Here is a 21,981-nt window from a genome sequence, read left to right on the forward strand (position 1 = left end):
GAAAGGATAATGGTGGGTTAGCGAGATGGTTAATGTATTTGTTGATAACGAAAACTTCAGGTTTTGATCCCCAGATGAGTCTTCACGGGTCAATCCTTCACGGGGTCAGTGTTCACGTGTGAGTTGTACACGGGTTAGTCACGGGGTCAGTTCTGCACGGGGTCAGTTCTTCATGGGGTGAGTTCTTCATTGGTCAGTTCTTCACGGGGTTAGTTCTTCACCGGTCAGTTGTTCACGGGTCAGTTTTCCTCGGGTCAGTTCTTCACAGGCCAGTTTTCCACGGGTCAGTTGTTCACGGTCCAGTTTTACACGGGTCACTATTCCTCGGGCAGTTGTTCACGGTCCAGTTGTTCACGGTCCAGTTTTACACGGGTCACTATTCCACGTGCAGTTGTTCACGGTCCAGTTTTACACGGGTCACTATTCCACGTGCAGTTGTTCACGGTCCAGTTGTTCAAGGTCCAGCTGTTCATGCTCAAACTGTTCTCGGCCCAGTTGTTCACAGGTCAGTTGTTCACGGTCCAGCTGTTCACGGTCAAGCTGTTCACAGGCCAGCTGTTCACGGTCAAACTGTTCACGGTCCCGTTGTTCACAAGCCAGTTGTTCACGGTCCAGCTGTTCACGGGTCAGTTGTTCACGGCTCAGTTGTTCACGGCTCAGTGTTTCACGAGTGTGTATACAATACAGTGGAGGCAGATCGAGTATGCAACATCTGGGAAGTTTTGATGTTCAACCCAAAGGAGATGATGAAAGCTGTGTGTGAATAACTTCACTGTTTGTTTGAACTGCAGTTTACACCTAATGACTTTGTGCATGCACCAATGCATGTTTAGTCATTTGTGTAATGACTCATATTTTCATTATGAAAATAGCGGGTAATGATGTTTATGTTTATACATTACGAGTGTGTGCATGTTCGCGTTCAATAACCATCGACCGGCTGCGTCTGCACTAGCCTTCAGAGTTACGCTTTTATTGCCAATTACACAACAATATATTTACAACACTGACGTGTTTATTTCTGTCTTTACGACAGTTTACAGATGACAATTTTCAAAGTAATTGTCTCGTTAGTCTTATTGAGAAACCAACAAAACCGGAACGGTCCCTGCCAGGCGTCACGTATTACTGAAAACTGTTTTTTCCATCTTGGGCGCTGTTTTCGCGACATCAACCACAACCTATTTGAAACGCGCAAGTTGTCTAATTCCACAAACACCATCCCCACAGTAGAAACATCAACTAGCGCAACGGCTGTCGATTTGACGACTATGAAAAGCCATCATGCACGACATCCCTAGGCAAACGCAGGCATCTGCCACCGCTTCAATGAAAACCAAGTGGCGTGTATTGTCGCCCACAGCAGTGGCGTGTATTGTAGCCCACAGCAGTGGCGTGTATTGTCGCCCACAGCAGTGGCGTGTTATGCAGTATAGAGCAGCCAGTTGAGAACACACTATTAATATGTTAATAAAATAAGTGCCGCATCTCTCAATGTAGCCCCCTAGGTGTAGGGAAAATGACATTATCAGGAAAAAATATTCATAATTACCCCCTCCCCTCCCCAGAGGTGTGACGTATTCAATGTGTTGCCAGCCCCATGGTGGGGAGAAGTTTCCCGAAAATCAAAGACGTGTTAGCAATGAATTATTTATGTGAGCGAGATGAGATGTTTCTTTCTATAAGCGTTCATCAACTTGCAGTTAGTAGAATGGCCTAGGCATATCAAGCAAATGAGTCGAGTTGAAAGGTCGAACACACCGTTCCCTAAACATACATGAAATCACCATAGAAATTGAAAATCTGCGGCGAATTGTTTTTTGCATAATGGCTTAATTTATATGTTACCACTGGATTTGTTTAAGTGCGGCGTGAACACCAGATTGCGACGCATCCATCATGTGCAATCATGAGTGATCCTTAGGGATTGATTGCCCGATGAAGAATGTTGCATAGTCAATAGACTTATCCAGTATACATGACTGGTCCTTCTGTTGTCGGCCGACTGGGCTGTCTTCATGCATCATAAATGGACACTTTTTCTTACGAAACGATCACTACAACTTCAATCACAGTTTTTCTCTAAGTAGTGTCTTGGTGTTGGATATTTTTACCTGTTTGTTTCATGTGCCTTTTTTGTTGTCCCGGGTATTGATGGAATAAAATGGTAGCAAGAAGGTTAATCTCCAAAAGGCATGTGTAACAATTGGCTCATTATTAAGACGGAGTCGGCGAAGTTTTCAAGAAGTCTCTTTTATTCCTGGGAGATGAACGGATGGAGTAGCGCTGGTACCACTTCACTGCTTTAGATCTTGACATGGTGAATAATTCAGTAGGAGATTGGTCCGTGAGGCATCATCTTCACATTAACGCTGTGGCAGTTCCAAATATTGTTACCTATTACTCATTTCGTTCGGAATCATTTGACACACATGATTGGTTCGTACAAGAGATATGTGGTATATGCATTGCCACCATTACCAACGCATTCATTAGCCACATTTGCTGGAACACCCCCCCACCCACCCACCCCCCCCCCCCCCCCCACCCCAGTCCAGCACAGAAATGTCCCTTTCCGGCACTCTGCGCGACTGGTGCACGACTGGTGCACATCACAACACTTCGCTGCGCAGAGTTGCTTCCCTTAGCTGTTACACTTGTTGATCATGAGTTCGAATCCCATATTCGCCCCGATTATGACATTTGGAGTGGTCACCGCTTGTTTCTATGGTTGGTTTTCACAAACTCAGAATGACACGTCCCTTCTATAAACCATCTGGTTTTGGTTACAGGGGCACGGATAGCCTATTTTGTAAGGTACCGCTGTGAGGAGTTGTGTCCCTTAAGTGTACCAGGATTCATTGAGCGTGGGTTTGAATCTCAAATGCGCCCTCCTTCCTCTCACATTAACCTGACTCTCAAATATACTCTAGAAATCATTCACTTGTAATCGTAATTGTTGTTTAAGCTAGGTTTCGACTAGATTTGTCTCCCAGACCCGAGAGAATAAATTAGACAAGGAGTCCAACTCGATAATTTGGCAAGTCCAGATTGCCTCAGCCTGGAATTATGGATGGTCCGGGCTCCATTTGGAATATATATTTTTTATTTTGTTGATATACAGTTTTGGATAAAATAACGTTATTTCTGGGAATAAATGTCAATCTAGATATCGATAAAGCATGATTCGTATGATTCTATTTGTTGATGTATTCCGAACACCGAAAAACATACGTGGCTCATAATACAAAATTACTATGTCATAAGTGTCATCATTTCACACTTATGCATTTAATTCTGTTGTATAGAGCTTAATTTTGAAACTAGTTGGAGTCTAGCGAGCTACGAAGAAGTACGTATTATCTGTAAAAGTGATTTAACTTTGTAAACTGTCAGCTTTGGCGAGAAAATTTCAACTTTAGTTCACGAGTGACAGATTATCCGTCAATTCGAGTGGCGAGTAGAATATTCTGTATTATTACCTATACTTTTTTCTGAGAAAATGTTTTAAATAAATGTTGGTTTATCTCAAGTGGAGATATCAGTTCAGTTGACCTATTGTTGGAACGACGTCACATTTGTTTTGTGTGACGTCATGAACAATGGATGAAATCTTCAATAATTTACAATACCTTCATGTATCACGTTACTAACACCCTCCACGCACACAATAAAAACGGGAACAACTGGAAAGAAATTCCACCTTCATCCGTGCCCTGGGAAAAATTGATGTATAAACCGTAATTTGACAAAAAAACCAACTAATTTTGTTTGTGATGGTTCATGAGCAATCGATTGGAGTGTGACGTCACGGATATTCAAATACCAAATTACGGTTCGACTGTTCGTCACAAATATCCATTCATTCATGAATATAACTGCCAGAAGGACTTATCAGGTAGGACAAACGCAGGCTTTATTACCAACTGTTTTGCTGCTAATGTCATTAAAGCCATGCTTACAGCCTTGGACGTTTAGGAGCAAGAAGTATTGAGATTACTTCTCCCTTTCAATTACACCAGCGCTTGGCTTCATCTCTATAAAACATGGCATGAAGTAAGTGCTGGCGGGAGAATCACTTAGCTTCCTCGCCCTATCCTATGGCACTGGCCGTAAAACAAAACAGCGGGATTTTATTCCTCCAATAAAAAAAACAGCATTGGATCACGGCGTTGTCCACAGCCGCAACTGTTAAAACCAATTTCAGAAAGCCATCTTGGGTTTCAGCACACGGACCACTCGTGTCGAAATCATGATCGCAACTCTCGCGAGACTTCACCAACCAACTGGACATGGGGGATTCGAGGGAAGATCGTAACAGTGTGACAAGGGAGCGTAATATTAGATTTGCGGGATGCCGTTTTTGTTTCTTTTTGCGGAAATGGCCGCCATGGGTTCTCAATGGGGTTCGATGTGTGGCAGAGGGATGCTTTTATGGGCGTTATCGTGCTTGTTCTGCCTTTCTCTGCACGTTGATACCATCGCGTCACGGAGCCGATATGAACTGATCTAATCATGCGAGTATGGGCGATCTTGTTTCAGTGCAATTAACGCATCATACATTGACTCATCAGTTTCGCAACGCCCGACCGCATGCTCTCGATGACGTAAATGCGAAGCGGGGTTTGGCTAAATGCTTCATCGATTACATTTTAACAATGTTAATTTCAGATATTTCTGAATAATATTAACAGCGATCAATATGTTTTCTGACGATCTCGCAGCTGTGTGATTCGAATATTAAACATGTTAAAGAATTCGTTTCACTTCTCTTAAGCTTTTAAAATAATTTGTGCTCTTTCCAACGTCCAGATACGTTAATAAGGTGGTCATTTTGTACCAGGAAATCACCAATACCGGGCTCCTTGAAAATCCGTAACAATGACGTGCAGATTCCGTACAGATTCCAAATTCCGTGCAGATTCCGTACAGATTCCAAATTCTGTAGAGATTCCTTGGTACCCGTGAAGATCCGGGGTAGAGTAGGTCTTCAGCAGCCCATGCTTGCCGTAAAAGGCGACTATGCTTGTCGTAAGAGGCGACTAACGGGATCGGGTGGTCAGGCTCGCTGACTTGGTTGATGCATGTCACCGTATCCCAATTGCATGGATCGATGCTCATGATGTCAATCACTGCATTGTCTGGTCCAGATTCGATTATTTACAGATCGCCGTCATATAGCTGGAATATTGCTGAGTGCGGCTTTCAACAAAAAAAATAAGAAAACAAACAAAGAGATTCCTTGGAATATACTCGGAGAAATCGGGTAATCTGGTTGACATTCTGTAGAGTTCCACTAGGATTCGGCGTCAAATCCTGGTATTTCGTTGAAGATTCTATGGAGTTTCCCTGCGGTTCCGTAGTGTTTCCGGGGGAAGTCCGAGTCAGGCAAATGTATGAATACCGTATGCTTGTCGTTCTGTCTTGTCGATTGGGTGGCTTCTAAAGTGTGCACGGTTGATTTACCTTGGTCTATCACGTATGTGCGAGTCCTGTGGACTCTAGGAGTAAATTGTACATGAAAAGGGGGTCCCTGGATTATCACTACCAGCAGCAAATTAAATACACAAGTATGTGTGATGCCTTATGGCTATGTTGGAATCGAAACATAGTTTCTGAGTGAAGACACACCGACATGGTCTCTCCGAACAGTGATTGTAGTTTTTATCAGAACAGAAGTATCAGATAAATCTAACCTTCATTCTTCAATTAATTTTACTCCAATCATTCTGATATTCGCACTTACTTGCATCCAATGAGACTCGCAATGGATATTACTTGGGTCCATCCTGAATTTTCATGCGTTTTTCACGCTCTGTTTTGTGTCCGGTGTATACTGTGTGCGAATTGACATTTCTATAGCTACTGCTGAAGATATGTACTTTCATCACACAACTTCGTCGAGTTGTGACGTACTAACAAGCATTGTTGTCGGGTTATTCTTGAAAGTCAAAATATCACAGGTCAGTCTGATGGGGAAGGAAAACCCGAATTGATGTAGTGATAAACTTTTAACACTTCACTGAGACCCGGGCACGGGTTGGTGCTGACAAACCTAGAAACATAATCAGGGTGGATCGGAGATTCGAACCCACGCTCACAGGCTTACAGCACGCCAGCTCTGCGTAGCGACCTTAGACGGCTGAGCACCTCGCGCCCCCCAGCAAGGTCTGAGTCGACAGTAAGTATAACAGTGTATGAATATTGCCGATTATCTTCATAACGGGCCATGTCCACCATGACATAAATACGGCATAATGACGGACTACGTCCCACGAGTCGGTGAGCTTCTGTTACCCTGCAATCACCCCGCTGTACATGTTCCTAGCGGCTCACTGTCCCACTGTCCCGAGCCTCATTAGCTCTTACTCTGTCCTTTCATTCTACAAGATTAGCCCGACTTACAGCTGGACTGGCGGCTTTGGGAGGCAATCACCCAGCCTGCCAGTTTCACTCTCCCTGCCTCACTAAGGCTCATCTGACTGGACTTCCATTTGACCTTGGAAGCTTGTTACCCTCATGGAGGCGATATGTAGGGATGAGTTAGGTTGTCATGAGGGATGTAATGAGGCCCACAGTCCAGTGTCATCAGCAACACCCACCCACGTACTTCACATTGGGTAGACACGTCCAGAGTGTAAGAAGGTTTTCGTCATCGCATTGACATTATTACAAACGAGACCGGTCAATACCGTCAGACAGTCGTACACAATCAGTCCGGTGGCCGGTCCACACCATCAGACAGTTGTACATCATCAGTCCGGTGGCCGGTCCACACCATCAGACAGCGGAACATCACCAGTCTGGTGGCCGGTCCACACCATCAGACAGTGGTACACCATCAGTCCGGTGGCCGGTCCACACCATCAGACAGCGGTACATCATCAGTCCGGTGGCCGGTCCACACCATCAGACAGTGGTACACCATCAGTCCGGTGGCCGGTCCACACCATCAGACAGCGGTACATCATCAGTCCGGTGGCCGGTCCACACCATCAGACAGTGGTACACCATCAGTCCGGTGGCCGGTTCACACCATCAGACAGTGGTACACAATCAGTCCGGTGGCCGGTCCACACCATCAGACAGTGGAACACCATCAGTCCGGTGGCCGGTCCACACCATCAGACAGTGGTACATCACCAGTCTGGTGGCCGGTCCACACCATCAGACAGTGGTACACCATCAGTCCGGTGGCCGGTCCACACCATCAGACAGCGGTACATCATCAGTCCGGTGGCCGGTCCACACCATGAGACAGTGGTACACCATCAGTCCGGTGGCCGGTCCACACCATGAGACAGTGGTACACCATCAGTCCGGTGGCCGGTCCACACCATCAGACAGTTGTACATCATCAGTCCGGTGGCCGGTCCACACCATGAGACAGTGGTACATCACCAGTCTGGTGGCGGGTCCACACCATCAGACAGTGGTAAACCATCAGTCCGGTGGCCGGTCCACACCATCAGACAGTTGTACATCATCAGTCCGGTGGCCGGTCCACACCATCAGACAGTGGTACACCATCAGTCCGGTGGCCGGTCCACACCATCAGACAATTGTACATCATCAGTCCGGTGGCCGGTCCACACCATCAGACAGTGGTACATCACCAGTCTGGTGGCCGGTCCACACCATCAGACAGTGGTAAACCATCAGTCCGGTGGCCGGTCCACACCATCAGACAGTGGTACATCACCAGTCCGGTGGCCGGTCCACAACCATCAGACAGCGGAACATCACCAGTCCGGTGGCCGGTCCACACCATCAGACAGTGGTACACCATCAGTCCGGTGGCTGGTCCACACCATCAGACAGTGGTACATCACCAGTCCGGTGGTCGGTCCACACCATCAGACAGCGGTACACAATCAGTCCGGTGGCCGGTCCACACCATCAGACAGCGGTACAGCATCAGTCTTGTGGCCGGTCCACACTATCAGATAGTCGTGCCCTTTAACAATGCCCATGACAGTCACATCTGACATGCATCTGTACAACTAATTACTGTTCCCACACACGCGTGATCGCAATTACAGTTGCTCCTTATTTCATTCGAGCGGTACCTGCCCTGGTTCCCTATGGTGAGGTCGGTCTGCCTGTGTTCCCCAGGGTGAGGTCGGTCTGCCCTTGTTCCCCAGGGTGAGGTCGGTCTGCCCTGGTTCCCCGGGTGAGGTCGGTCTGCCATTGTTCCCCAGGGTGAGGTCGGTCTGCCCTTGTTCCCCAGGGTGAGGTCGGTCCCCTTGTACCCCAGGGTGAGGTCGCTCTGCCCTGGTTCCCCAGGGTGAGATCGGTCTGCCCTCACTCCTCACGTCAACGCTTTCACTCCATTCGTAGACGTGTTCTTGTCCTGACTCCCCACGTGAACGCGTTCTTGTCCCAGGAAATGTGGCTCGAATCCAAGCATGTGACCCGGAAATGCTTTGACTACTACAAATAGAATCGTAATGCCAACTTGAAAGACTTCCTATTCCGTTTCGTAAGGCTCGGTAGCAAACACCATGTTAAATCAGCATCCTCCGGGGCATACTTTGTACATGCTGGGTTTTTTTATAACGGTGAACTTTTGTAAGGTGAAAACTAGTGCATCTGCGTTCTATACTCATAGATGGGAATAAGGGAGAGAGTGACCTAGCTGCCGGGACCCCCACCCCAAAATTATGATTATACACCCATGTTTGATGGTGGCTAAAAATGAAACAAACAAGAAATGGTTATTCGAAGGTGACGTTTTTGATACGGGTATTTGATAACGTTTTACTTTGCTTTTATGTACTACCTGTGAAGATGCGGGGCTGAATAGGTTTTCATCAACCCATGCTTGCCGTAAAAGGCGACTGTGCTTGTCTTAAGAGGCGACTAACGTGATCGGGTGGTCAGACTCGCTGCTTCCGGGCGTTTACGATTACAGAAAGCGTAATCATCCGTAACCATGATTCAATGGGAACGTTACAGCCCGGGTGAACTAGGTGCAACACACCTTGATTCCAGGTGTTGGAGGCGATGGGGTAGCTTAGCGGTTATAACGTTCGCTCGTCCCGCCGAGGACCTATTTTTTGGTTCTCCAAATGGGTGAGAAGCATGTTTCTGGTGTCAGATGCTATGTGACTTGACTATAAAGGGCTAAATAGTTCTAAGTAGGGCGTAAATTCCGTAAAACTCACTCGCACTCACTAGATACGGAGTAAAACCTAACTCACTCTCTCCCTCATTCTATCACTCATTCACTCACTCACTCACTCACTAAACCAAGTTTTCAGTCTTTGCTCTATGTTTCAGATCTACGGCATCACATCCTTCCTGTTCGTCGCTCTGTCTATCGCCGGCTTTTGTCTTGAGACGTTGCCTGACTTGAGGCCGGTGACGAACGTGACGACCAAATGTGACGGCGTTGACAGCATATCCAGCGTCATCACCTCACACGAGGCCCTGAATATCATCGACCTTATCTGTACCGTCTTCTTCACACTGGAGTTGATATTGAGGTTTACGGTAGCCCCGAATAAACTGAAGTTCGTACGTTCGCCAATGAACATAATTGACCTACTGGCTCTGGTCCCTCTTTATGTTCAAATTATTTTCGAAAGGTCGGACCAAAAAGCCTGTTACCTTAACGAAAGACTTGTGATTGAGATTCTGTTCATCCTCAGGATCATCCGTATGTTCCGCATCTTCCACCTTGTGAAGCACTACCAGGCCCTGAAGGTCCTGGTGTATGCACTCAAGGCCAGCCTCCAGGAATTGCTGATGCTCTTCATCTTCCTCATGATCGGGATGCTTGTGTTTGCCACCATGATCTACTACACGGAGAGGAAGGATGCCACGAACCCCAGCGACACCTTCAACACAATCCCCGTCGGCTTCTGGTGGGCCATCATCACCATGACAACAGTTGGATACGGCGATATTTATCCTCGGACTCCCATTGGATACATTGTGGGAACAGCCTGCTCCGTTTGTGGTGTTCTGCTCGTGGCCTTGACCTTTCCTGTCATATCCAATAACTTCAGCCTGTTCTATACTCACGTCAGGTCTCGGTCGCAGGCACCACGACGCATAGACGCGGAATCTAAGGATCCCCTTACACAGATCCCTCCGGTAACTGACCGGCCCCCTTCTGTAGCCTCCACTGTGGTAGAGCCGTACATGAACGGTAACGCTAGAGACAAGGGGAGCGATAAGACAAGTCCGATCGTTGTCTCAAGAATGTCCAGGAATGGTTCCATCAGTGACGTGATTATGAAGAATATAGATTCCTCGTACAGCCTCCATCAAAACGGTTCTGCGAAAACACGCTCAGACGACGGAGGGTCGTGTCAAGGGGAGACGCACGTGTGATGCGCTGGTGTGTGAGCCGTGATGCGCTGGTTGGAATTCTTGTGATGTGGAGTAGTACCGTTTCCTTATTCCTAGTGGCATCTCAACGTAGTGCTCAAGCCTGTAGGACCAACGCTGAGAATTGTCCACATTCTCACAGCAGTGTGACAACGTACTCGTTTACCTACTTACAATTTTTCAACTTTTCTTCTGTGATTTGTTTCTGAATTTGATGCTTTCTGCTGGGCGGAGGCAACAACAAGACGGCTCCTATACAGAGCAGCGTCAGTACGGGACTTACTATATTACCGTATCTTCCATCGACAATACGTCACGGGTTTACATAAACGACGTTCCTCCATCACCCGTGAATATATACGACAGCTATTTTTAACCAACGAATCAGGGCATGGCTTATTTCAAGTGAGAGGGAAACCATCGAGGGCTGACCAATGAGCACCCAGATTACATCGACAATATTTCCCATGCAACATGCGTCTATCTTTTGTCAGGTAATAAAATGAGGCGGGTATAATTGAAAGAAATGAGCTCTATTCCGTTCCCGCTCCCTGCTTTCTGCGCATATACCGTTGCCTGATATTGAAGCAATGTTTGGAGGAGCGGTCGCAAGGCCATGGCGCATGTTGGATGGGCAATATTTCCTATGTAAGCTGAACCCTGATTGGCCAAGCACTCGCTGGGTTCCTTCTCGTCGAAAGGGGTGCCTTGATTCGCTGGTTAAAAATAGAGCCTGTAGCACAACGGCCTTATGTGTTCGATGGTGGCGGAGGAAAGCAGTGTGTACGAACCCGTGTTGACGATGGGTTTCATCAGGTTCCAAGATAACTCGTTCCTACTACTTGTACCTCAGGTTAGACCAACGGGATGCAATAGCTACGTTCGTTATGACAGACGCTTGTCTCCAGGTTCCTAATACATTATACAGCAATAACAACACGTACTGAACACCGAGTTAGCACCAATTTAGCAATAACACTAGACTTCACATTTAGAAATAACTGGCTAAAAGCGAAGCACCAGAGCACTAGAAATCATAACTCTTTAAACCATGAGACGCCGTTTTACTCTTCAATCTCTGTTTACATATCAACAAGATATTTATGATATTGATAAGGGTGCCATTATAACAGGGGCTAAATGTTATCACATTCTTCAACTTATTTATTACAAGTTATTAAAAAAATAATTTGTTATAAAGTAGCATTGGTCATGTCAATAATTGGAGTCCCTGATGTTTAAAAATCTACAGATTTGCCTTGTACCTATTATCAAAATTGTCAATTATTTGCTGATATTTTAAATAGTTTGTGATATTACATAAATATATATTAATGATTTGACGAAATGCAGAATAAGGGTTAAACAGCGCCCCGTGGTAAACACTTCATAATCTAAATAATGTTTCGAATGTCAATAACGTGCGACACGTCAGTGGTGTTCTGTCTTGGAAGTCGTGAACGTCCCTGTAAGGCTGTCCGTATGTTTTCATTCCCACGTGAAATAATATAAAGTTTCCTGAAGCCAATTTCCCCTGCCGCTGTTGGAAATTAATCCACAATGTGATACTCCTACCATTGCACCGTCAGCTTCATCTTTCTTCAGCCATGTTTATTAAGTATTCGATTCCGAAGCAAGCGTCCCGATATACGTCATAAATTAATTTTTACCAAGTGTTTAACTTTAAAATGTCACACAATAAGTTACACTATGTAGGAAAAACCCCCAGTTATTTTTAATTATTATATTCTGTTTTATTACGCTCACCTATGTGAGGTTGGAGGCGATGGGATAGCCTGGTGGTTAAAGCGTTCGCTCGTCACGCTGAATACCCGGGTTCGATTCCCGACATGGGTACAATGTGTGAAGCCCATTTCTGGTGTACCCCGCCGTGGCATTGCTGGGATATTGCTTTAAGCGGCGTAAAGCCATATGCATGCACTATTTGAGGTTGGAGATAAGAAACATGAAATATTGATGGCCTGAAAACCACGTTCCCACCTGATGCTTGATAGACGAAGGGAGATAACTCTGAACTCTGCTGACATATCCCCATAGCCGAACACAGCTATAAATCTGACTACTACTACTACTACTACTACTACTACTATTACTACTAAGTACTACCAATTCTACTTGATGTCAATTCTTTAACGAGTTTACATAAATAGTTTAGGTCGAGAAAATACATTTTAATCAATGCGTGTATGCTTCCGCCGTTGACAATGTATTTTGAAATATCAACAAAGGCACATCGAATCATACATTTACTTAACAGTTTCCATTTGTTTTATTAATAATAATACCACTGACTTAACTGAGGTGTCTGCAATTAACAGTAACAAAAAGAAGTTTGGCAAAGGAACGACTGGCTTTGGTTTAGGTAGTGTGATGCATGTTTGGAATTGATTTTATGTTGTTTCAATTCAAAAGACTTGGTTATTGTCGTCCCATTTTAAACGGCGGAATAACAGCCTGGTTCCCTGTGTATGCTGCGCTGGCGCTACACCGCAGTATACTCAGAGACCCAGGCTGCACGGATAAAAGCCCGTTCGGCCATTTCCGTGGTCCGAGTTATTTACATGTTATTTACAGCTGTATACATACGTCCTCGGGGGTAAATCCACCAAAAGCGTTGGTACTTCCTAAACATCTGTGAGAAACATTCTTGACAACTCGTGTCATTCCGGTTGGTAGTGTAAGTTACGGAAAGGGGCGAATAGTGACGAACGCTGTTCGAAACTCGTATCTGAAGCATTTACTTTGCTATCCTGATTGTCTCCCTTTGTTTAATCCTCCCTCGCCATGGACACTGCCAGCAGCTGGCGTCCTGCATTTTGTGATATTATGAACTATAATACTCGAGTAATCATATTTGAATCGCTATCATAAACATAATCATAATCATATTTGAGCCGATATTAATGACATTGTTCGCTGTGAAACTTGTCATCACTGGTATATGTAAGCGCGTCTTTGTTATCCGTGCACACCGTCAGTTTTACTATCCGTGTTTTGTATCTCAGCGTCGTGCCTGTGGCGTTTGCATTAATATTTTACCTGCTTCAGTTTTAATCAATGAAGTAGATTTTTTTCTGTTCGTCATTACTTAGATCGAAGTGTTTCATCAACGATTGCATGATGGCAGGCGTGTGGGGGCTGGGGTGGGGTTATGTTGACGTGTGGTTGTGGAGATGTGACGGGTGGGGTTATGCTGACGTGTGGTTGTGGAGATGTGAGGGGTGGGGTTATGCTGACGTGTGGCTGTGGAGATGTGACGGGTGGGGTTATGCTGACGTGTGGTTGTGGAGATGTGACGGGTGGGGTTATGCTGACGTGTGGTTGTGGAGATGTGACGGGTGGGGTTATGTTGACGTGTGGTTGTGGAGATGTGACGGGTGGGGTTATGCTGACGTGTGGTTGTGGAGATGTGACGGGTGGGGTTATGCTGACGTGTGGTTGTGGAGATGTGAGGGGTGGGGTTATGCTGACCTTTTTTGTGAGATGTGAGGGGTGGGGTTATGCTGACCTTTTTTGTGAGATGTGACGGGTGGGGTTATGCTGACCTGTGGTTGTGGAGATGTGACTGGTGGGGTTATGCTGACGTGTGGTTGTGGAGATGTGACGGGTGGGGTTATGCTGACCTGTGGTTGTGGAGATGTGACGGGTGGGGTTATGCTGACGTGTGGTTGTGGAGATGTGAGGGGCGGGGTTATGCTGACCTTTTTTGTGAGATGTGAGGGGCGGGGTTATGCTGACCTTTTTTGTGAGATGTGAGGGTTGGGGTTATGCTGACCTGTGGTTGTGGAGATGTGACGGATGGGGTTATGTTGACGTGTGGTTGTGGAGATGTGAGGGGTGGGGTTATGCTGACGTGTGGTTGTGGAGATGTGACGGGTGGGGTTATGCTGACGTGTGGTTGTGGAGATGTGACGGGTGGGGATATGTTGACGTGTGGTTGTGGAGATGGGACGGGGGGGGGGGGGTTATGCTGACGTGTGGTTGTGGAGATGTGACGGGTGGGGTTATGCTGACGTGTGGTTGTGGAGATGTGACGGGTGGGGTTATGCTGACGTGTGGTTGTGGAGATGTGACGGGTGGGGATATGTTGACGTGTGGTTGTGGAGATGGGACGGGTGAGGTTATGCTGACGTGTGGTTGTGGAGATGTGACGGGTGGGGATATGCTGACGTGTTGTGGAGATGTGAGGGGTGGGGATATGCTGACGTGTGGTTGTGGAGATGTGAGGGGTGGGGTTATGCTGACGTGTGGTTGTGGAGATGTGAGGGGCGGGGTTATGTTGACGTGTGGTTGTGGAGATGTGACGGGCGGGGTTATGCTGACGTGTGGTTGTGGAGATGTGAGGGGTGGGGTTATGCTGACGTGTGGTTGTGGACTTGTGAGGGGCGGGGTTATGTTGACGTGTGGTTGTGGAGATGTGACGGGCGGGGTTATGCTGACGTGTGGTTGTGGAGATGTGAGGGGCGGGGTTATGCTGACGTGTGGTTGTGGACTTGTGAGGGGCGGGGTTATGTTGACGTATGGTTGTGGACTTGTGAGGGGCGGGGTTATGTTGACGTGTGGTTGTGGACTTGTGAGGGGCGGGGTTATGCTGACGTGTGGTTGTGGACTTGTGAGGGGCGGGGTTATGTTGACGTGTGGTTGTGGAGATGTGACGGATGGGGTTATGTTGACGTGTGGTTGTGGAGATGTGACGGGTGGGGTTATGCTGACGTGTGGTTGTGGAGATGTGACGGGTGGGGTTATGCTGACGTGTGGTTGTGGAGATGTGACGGGTGGGGTTATGCTGACGTGTGGTTGTGGAGATGGGACGGGTGGGGTTATTGTGAGATGTAGTTGTAAATATGTGAGGGGTGGGGGTTATGTTGAGATGTGGTTGTGGAGATGTGAGGGCTGGGGTTATGTAGGGCGGGGGTTGTGTGAGGTTCTGATAGCTCCTGAGGACGATACAGTTTGTTTCTGACCCATGACGTGATTGAACAGTGTTGCACAAAGCAGCCCCGACACCGACATGCACCTCCGGCTTGATAGTGTCACTGGTAGGAACAATGCTATGTTACTAGCCGCATGTACCCTAACAATAATCTTCCCTAATGATTTACCACTTTGTAAAATCTGACATTTGATTTTGGTACACCTTAATCACACGTTATTTATAACACCCACGCTATATATCCCAGTTTGAACCCACACCCTGTATATCCACGCGCTATATATATCCCAGCTTGAATCCACACCCTATATGTACATATATATTTTTTATTCAAGGTTGAACCAACATGCTATATATGCTATTAATCCCACACTCTTTATATCCCACTTTATATCCAACACTCTCTATATACCTTGTAACCCTGCACGCAAACCGACGTTGATCCCACACGCTCTTTATCCCGGTTAACTAGAGCCGTCACGTGACTGTATGTTATATCCATCCAAAGCCCATCCCGTCACTGTTTGTTTAGACTAACCCTTTGTTCAACGTGAAAAGGATTTTCGCTTGAGACAAATAATTGTCCCCCAACACATTTTTTTCTCGAGATCAGAGGTGACAGAAATTGCTTGGCGTTGTGTATTTACCACTACATATCAAGTTAAAAAATATCTTCTTATATTTCGCAACACCTATACTTTCCTAGTATTTCTGGGTAATGCAGTTATGATTTATAACATTTGTTTTGTGATGGTTCGGCTTTGAGATCTGTAATCTGTAATTCCGAAACGACACCTCTCATCGAAAATCTGTCGACACCTCCATTAGGGGTCACGTTAGGTGACCTATGAGCGAACTTTGACCATCCAGTCAAAATGCAGGATGCATGTGTTCTTGGGCCAATCAAATGTCAGCATACTGAAACGATTCGGCTTCGTTACTTTACCACATTGTTTCGGAAATTTCGAATTTTACAATTAAATTCCCATACAGAACAAATATTCCTTCGATAGTACTCTTTTTAGATGTAGATGCAATGACGCTCAGAAACGAGATGTTGTACATTCGGAACTTGTCGTTTTAGTGTATCATCGAGAAACAGTAATCAAATATGCTGATCTAAATGCTTTGCTCACTCGTACCGATAATTTAAAAGCTCCCACGCTGATTGGCTGATTATAGGTAATCTGACGAGACTCGGTAGAGGTGTCCTCGGATCTTCACCGTGAGAGTTGTCGTGTCGTAGTACAATATCGGATTATATACAGATTGGATTTATGGCGAGTTGATCTTGCAGAAAAGACACCGGACAGGCCTCGATATTTGCTTGCTCACAAAGTAATAATAACACTGTTTAGGAACACATTTGGGAAAGGCAATTGTAGCATCCATCAGTCGCAATGCTTTTCATTTGTACATGTACAAAAAGATGGGCCAGTTTTGGTAGCTATTGCAATTTACAGTATTGCTCTTAGTCGTTGACTCTATCCATAGGGATATGATTAGGTATATATTATCACTGATACAATATCACGAATCACAGCAAAAATTAGACCAACAACTGACTTAAAGTGCACCCAGCTTTTCATAAGGTCAGCAAAAATTGGATACCTGAAAATACTTAAACCTTTTACCTTCACGAACAGGGCTTCACTTGATGATTTCATGTTTTGAGTGGCCGAAAGTATAAGATTAAAAGACCAACTTGATATTTTTCCTCTAAGACACTTACAGTGGGAATGTGTTGTTATTTCATGATATATCTGTATTATACCATCACATATATGTATTATACCATCCTCATATCATACGCACAAGCGTTCCGTTTGTTGACCAGAGATTCTTTATGAAGACTGTCACCAGATGACCTATATTTGAAAGCTGCGGTGAGATAGACAGTGTTGCTTTACATATTATCGAATGGTATCTGTAACCCCTTGTTGCCACAAAAGACAATAGCACCACCACTTCCTTGTTCTTATTGGAAGGAAAGCCTCTACCAGACCAAACTCTCCCGTGTTACCCCACACCAGCAGACGCTTGGGTAGCCCAGTGGGTACAGCGTTGGCTTCGTAACGCCAGCCCTTGTTCGATTCCCTGTAGGGTTACAATGTGTGAAGCCCATTTGGGGCCGTTATTTTCGTCTTGAATTAACCTAGTAGGGTCGTAATAATCTGCTCATTCTATCACCCACTATTTTTATGTTCGTGCAATAGTTTCAAGCACGCATATTATTCCATATTACGGATAAATTGCCAAACAACAATTGTAAATAGATATTTGCATAAATGTGCATGAGTTTAACTTTATATGTTGATATTTTCTTCAGCTACTTTTAAATAGAATGGTTTCAACAGAAGCCCAATTTATCACTATTAAATGAACATACAAAGTGAACACCTTTTTACTGAATGAATTGATGTATTCAAATTAAATTAATAGTTACTCACTCCACCAATACGTCAAATACAAAGTCCTACTCCCAGCGTCACGGTACCAGATGGTACGACCGAGGCCCAGCCCAGCCAGCCAATCTGAATAACAGAAAGTAGGTCCCTAGCCAGTTCTTGTGTTGAAGCCATCGCTCAGTAACATGTATTCAATATAATCCATTTATAATCAGTTGAGCAATGGATCCAAATATTATCATAGGCAACAAACTAAAAATTAAAATAATTATAATTGATAATTGAATAATTGAACAATAATGATATTAACAATTAATAATTATATGACTTCAGAAATAGATAATTTTACACTTACATATAAATGTTGTCGTAATGTATCGTAGGGTCAAATGGGGTGTGTGTGTGGGGGGGGGATTTCATCATTACTAAAAACTAAAACATCTTTTAGAAGTACCAGGCATTAAAAGAAGAAGAAAAGAAAGAATTGTATTTTTAACTTCCATTCAAGTTTGCGGAGTTGGCATATTCTTTTCGCCGTATATCATGTAATATTTTTGAATGAAAGAGACGATGCTCAATGCTAAAGAATAACCTGAGCTGACGAGATACATGTAATTTATATATTTTTTCTTGCATTGACATGGTGTAGCCAAGTTCTGCCAGTTGATCTCGTAGAGTCCTGCAAGAATTGAATTGTCAGCGACAAACATTACATTGTAGAAAGGTGTGTTTCAGAATTTATATTCAGGTTTTAATTAAAATATCTGGTTTTGCAACTGTAGCTGAGAAGATATCTAGCCTGCATCAAAATCCCTTAGTAATAGGTGTTGATGACTGTTATGGGGGCTGGCATGTTTGATGAAGCAAGCAAGCTTCGTAGCCAGGCACATTTCATGCTTAACAATAAGGTTAATGACACTTTTGCATTTAACAAGATAACTGTTTTTTGTTCTTCTGACTGCACACGTTCCTAAGTGTGCTAAGTCCCTCATGCACACAAGCACCAGGTCCCCGCAGAAGCCCTTTTTAGCTCACCTGGCCTAAGGTCTGCATGATCACATGGCGAAGAAAGCCGTCCGTTGCTGTCTGTTAGCTTATCGTTCTATTGTCCAGATCCCCGTCTTATGGTAGTCAGTAACTGTGTGCAAAGTATTGGCGTATGTTACTGCAGTCAACTGACATCCAAATGAAGTAATCAAAAACACTAAATTTCCTCTGGAGTCAAACTATACTGCCCCAAAGAAGGTGAAGAACACCCTATTTCTTTCCTATGAATATAGTTAATCTGTCATGGCTGGTGGCTATCGCAACACACAGTCAGTGGTGGTTGTTCTTCAACTTGTTTGAGTTAGATATATAAAAGTGTCACATTGCTTAAGTATATGAGTACGGTCATCATCCGTTCCCTACTGGTTACAGTTTAGAAGGCCGTGACATTTAATTGACATTTTAATGACATTAGAATTGGATACATTTTAGTAATATCTATTCCAAATCAGAGTTTATGAAAACTGAATGTTAATGAGACCAGCTGCCCGTCTGAATTTCAAATGACATCTTCGCTATAAATATTGACCGAATCTTGACTATGGCTTTGGTACACCAGTGGCAATTGTATAATGTACTCAGCAATAGGTCATCGAACGGACTTAGCTATAAGTCATCGGTGAGCTACAGAACCTTTTAGCCATTTCCATACTGCGAAGCACAGTTATATGTGTGTCTGACTAACACACTTTCTATAAAAACAAACATAAATAGTGAATCCTCGTTTATCCCGACTCCGTTAATCTGGAAACATACTTTCTGGACCACCACTGTCATGAACGCCTTTATGAATGGAGGAATATTACTGTGTAATCACGAATCGGTAATCCGGACATCTCTTATTCCGGAGGATAAAACTGGGAAAGGTCTGATCCGGATTAACGAGGTTTCACTGTCTTTTATAAACGTATACTGCTCAAATGAAGTTAAAGAACACCCGATTCTTTCGTATTACTATAGTTAATCTGTGTTTAACTTCTTTTGAGCAGTATATATCACGGATAGTCACAAGCAGCTTGTATCATTAATGCTCTTGTTCAGTATGGTGCCGAGTTGTATAAGTTCACAATTGCCAATGTAAGCATTGCAAGGCCGTCATGAGGATGTAAGATGAGGATGCAGGCTGCAATATTTCCCATCATTGAAAGCTTACCGCCTTGCCAACATCCCGCTGGGAGTGTGGTGTATGCCGTGTGCCGTGTATGCGGTATTTATGCCACTACGGCGCGTTCACTATATATGCTTGTTTGTTACTTGATCATATGATTTCTTTTGGAGTTTCCATTCATTAGCAGCATTTAAATGTAACTGGATGACGTTGAGACCGGTGACAACAATTATATACATATCACTCCTGCCAGACGGCACGGACACGACTGCCGGGGTTCTATCAGACACAAACAGCCCAATACTAGGGTGTTGATACCCGAGTACCCGTCGGACGAAGGGAAAACGTGAGGTGTTCCTGAAGACCGCACTAACGTATCTTAGACTTATTAAACTCAGATTTATTAAAGAAAATGTCATGTTTAAAACAGATTTATTGGCTGTCCCGAATAAAAAAATGGGCATTTAATACATAAATGTCCTTTCAGAGGAAGATGTAGTGACAGAAGACGTATACCACCTCTAAAAAAACTCCCAGCCTCTCCCCGACCTCCCTCGCCACTCCCACCCCGATTATCCAATGAACGGTCACAAAGGTGCAACGGGCAAGTCGGGCTGACTTTACAGTTGGCTCCGAGCGAGATTTGTTCCCACGTAATCGACCATCCGTTAAGCTTCTACCCCCACGCAAACATGTCTAGGATATTTCCTGTGTTCCTTACGATCACTTCAAAGGTATAATTGATTCCTGAAAGTGTGCCACTGTGTATCAGACGCCCAAGTTGCCAGGGTAACTGAGGACCCGGATTAAAGGTTTACCGTCTGGCCGGGTGTTCATTTGCTCCACGACAATGCTATGCAATAAAAACGCTTTAAAACATATGTAACCACGTTTTGTTTTGATATAAAGATCGAGATCGATCCACGATGAATTGGAGCCAAGGTTTTGACCTAATCTGGCGAATGGACAAGTAAGAAATCTATCTTAAGATGGACATACTCAATAGAAATAGTCAATGAAACACAAGATTGTGCTTAATCGCAATTTATTGAGTATTTTACAATACGTAAGTACAGCTTGTATCATCTCCAAAATATGAATCGGCCAGCTGACACTCTTACAACGTATTCTACACACGTAGACGCAATCAGACCATCAATGTACGCGTCTGCGGTGACAGTAAACACGCTCCATACATTACTGCCATGACAATATCAACTATTCCCATTCAGGGAAGGGTTGGAGAGGAAGGTTTACTGCATCATCTGCCTCATGGTCCAGGAACCGTCTCATACATTCTATATTAATTGTTTTTATATTGCTTTTGGATACTAATTGGATGCGTGTATACCAAGCATGATGACCTTTTAAGAATTATTACGTTTGGAACATTGCTGTCTCACCATCAGTGGTGCAGGTGACACGGCAAGAAAACTTTCCAATTTGTTTACGTTGAACGTATATAGTCTGCTTTATCTCCCACATTTGTTCAAAAACATAAACGTGTGTCCTATCAGAACCATTAATATTCATCAAATCAAACTTTAAAGTTGTACATAAACGTGCTTCAAGTTAAAAGATGTACATAAACGTGCTTCAAGTTAAAAGTTGTTCATAAACTTGCTTCAAGTTAAACGTTGTACATAAACGTGCTTCAAGTTAAACGCTGTACATAAACTTGCTTCAAGTTAAAAGTTGTACATAAACGTGCTTCAAGTTAAAAGTTGTACATAAACTTGCTTCAAGTTATAAGTTGTACATAAACTTGCTTCAAATTATAAGTTGTACATAAACTTTCACCAAATCTAAAGTTGTTTATTAGAGCGTTTTGTTCAACAACACATTACGTTTTTGCAGCTTTCTGATGCCTTTGATTTTAAACATGTACTGAAAACAGATTTTAACGTTTCGAAGAAAAGTTTTACAAAAAAGTAGGGACCATTACGAACAAATACGGTCAATTCTGAGACGAGATCATTTATGAAATATGAAATTTAAATCTCCTATTCAGTGATAACAGCTGCTGCTAACCGATGATCTATTACAGAATAATGAAACTGACAGTGTTGAGATAGCAAAATTTATCGATTTTAGTACGGGACGGTCATAAATGACAACACCATTTT

The 21,981-nt window shown here is 44.3% G+C and overlaps 1 protein-coding gene across 1 annotated transcript in view; it reads left to right on the forward strand.

Moving 5' to 3' along the window:
* LOC139480212 (potassium voltage-gated channel protein Shaw-like) overlaps positions 1-11,463 on the forward strand; it is a 70,780-nt gene extending 59,317 nt beyond the window's left edge. Inside the window, exon 3 of the mRNA XM_071263243.1 lies at positions 9,283-11,463. Coding sequence (XP_071119344.1) covers positions 9,283-10,341 — 1,059 coding nt within the window. The 3' untranslated portion in view covers positions 10,342-11,463. The remainder of the gene's footprint in view (positions 1-9,282) is intronic.
* Positions 11,464-21,981: the final 10,518 nt, after the last annotated feature.

Source organism: Haliotis cracherodii, unplaced genomic scaffold (genome assembly GCF_022045235.1).
Source record: "Haliotis cracherodii isolate W230 unplaced genomic scaffold, xgHalCrac1.p SCAF_4, whole genome shotgun sequence".
In the NCBI taxonomy this organism is placed as follows: Eukaryota; Metazoa; Mollusca; class Gastropoda; order Lepetellida; family Haliotidae; genus Haliotis; species Haliotis cracherodii.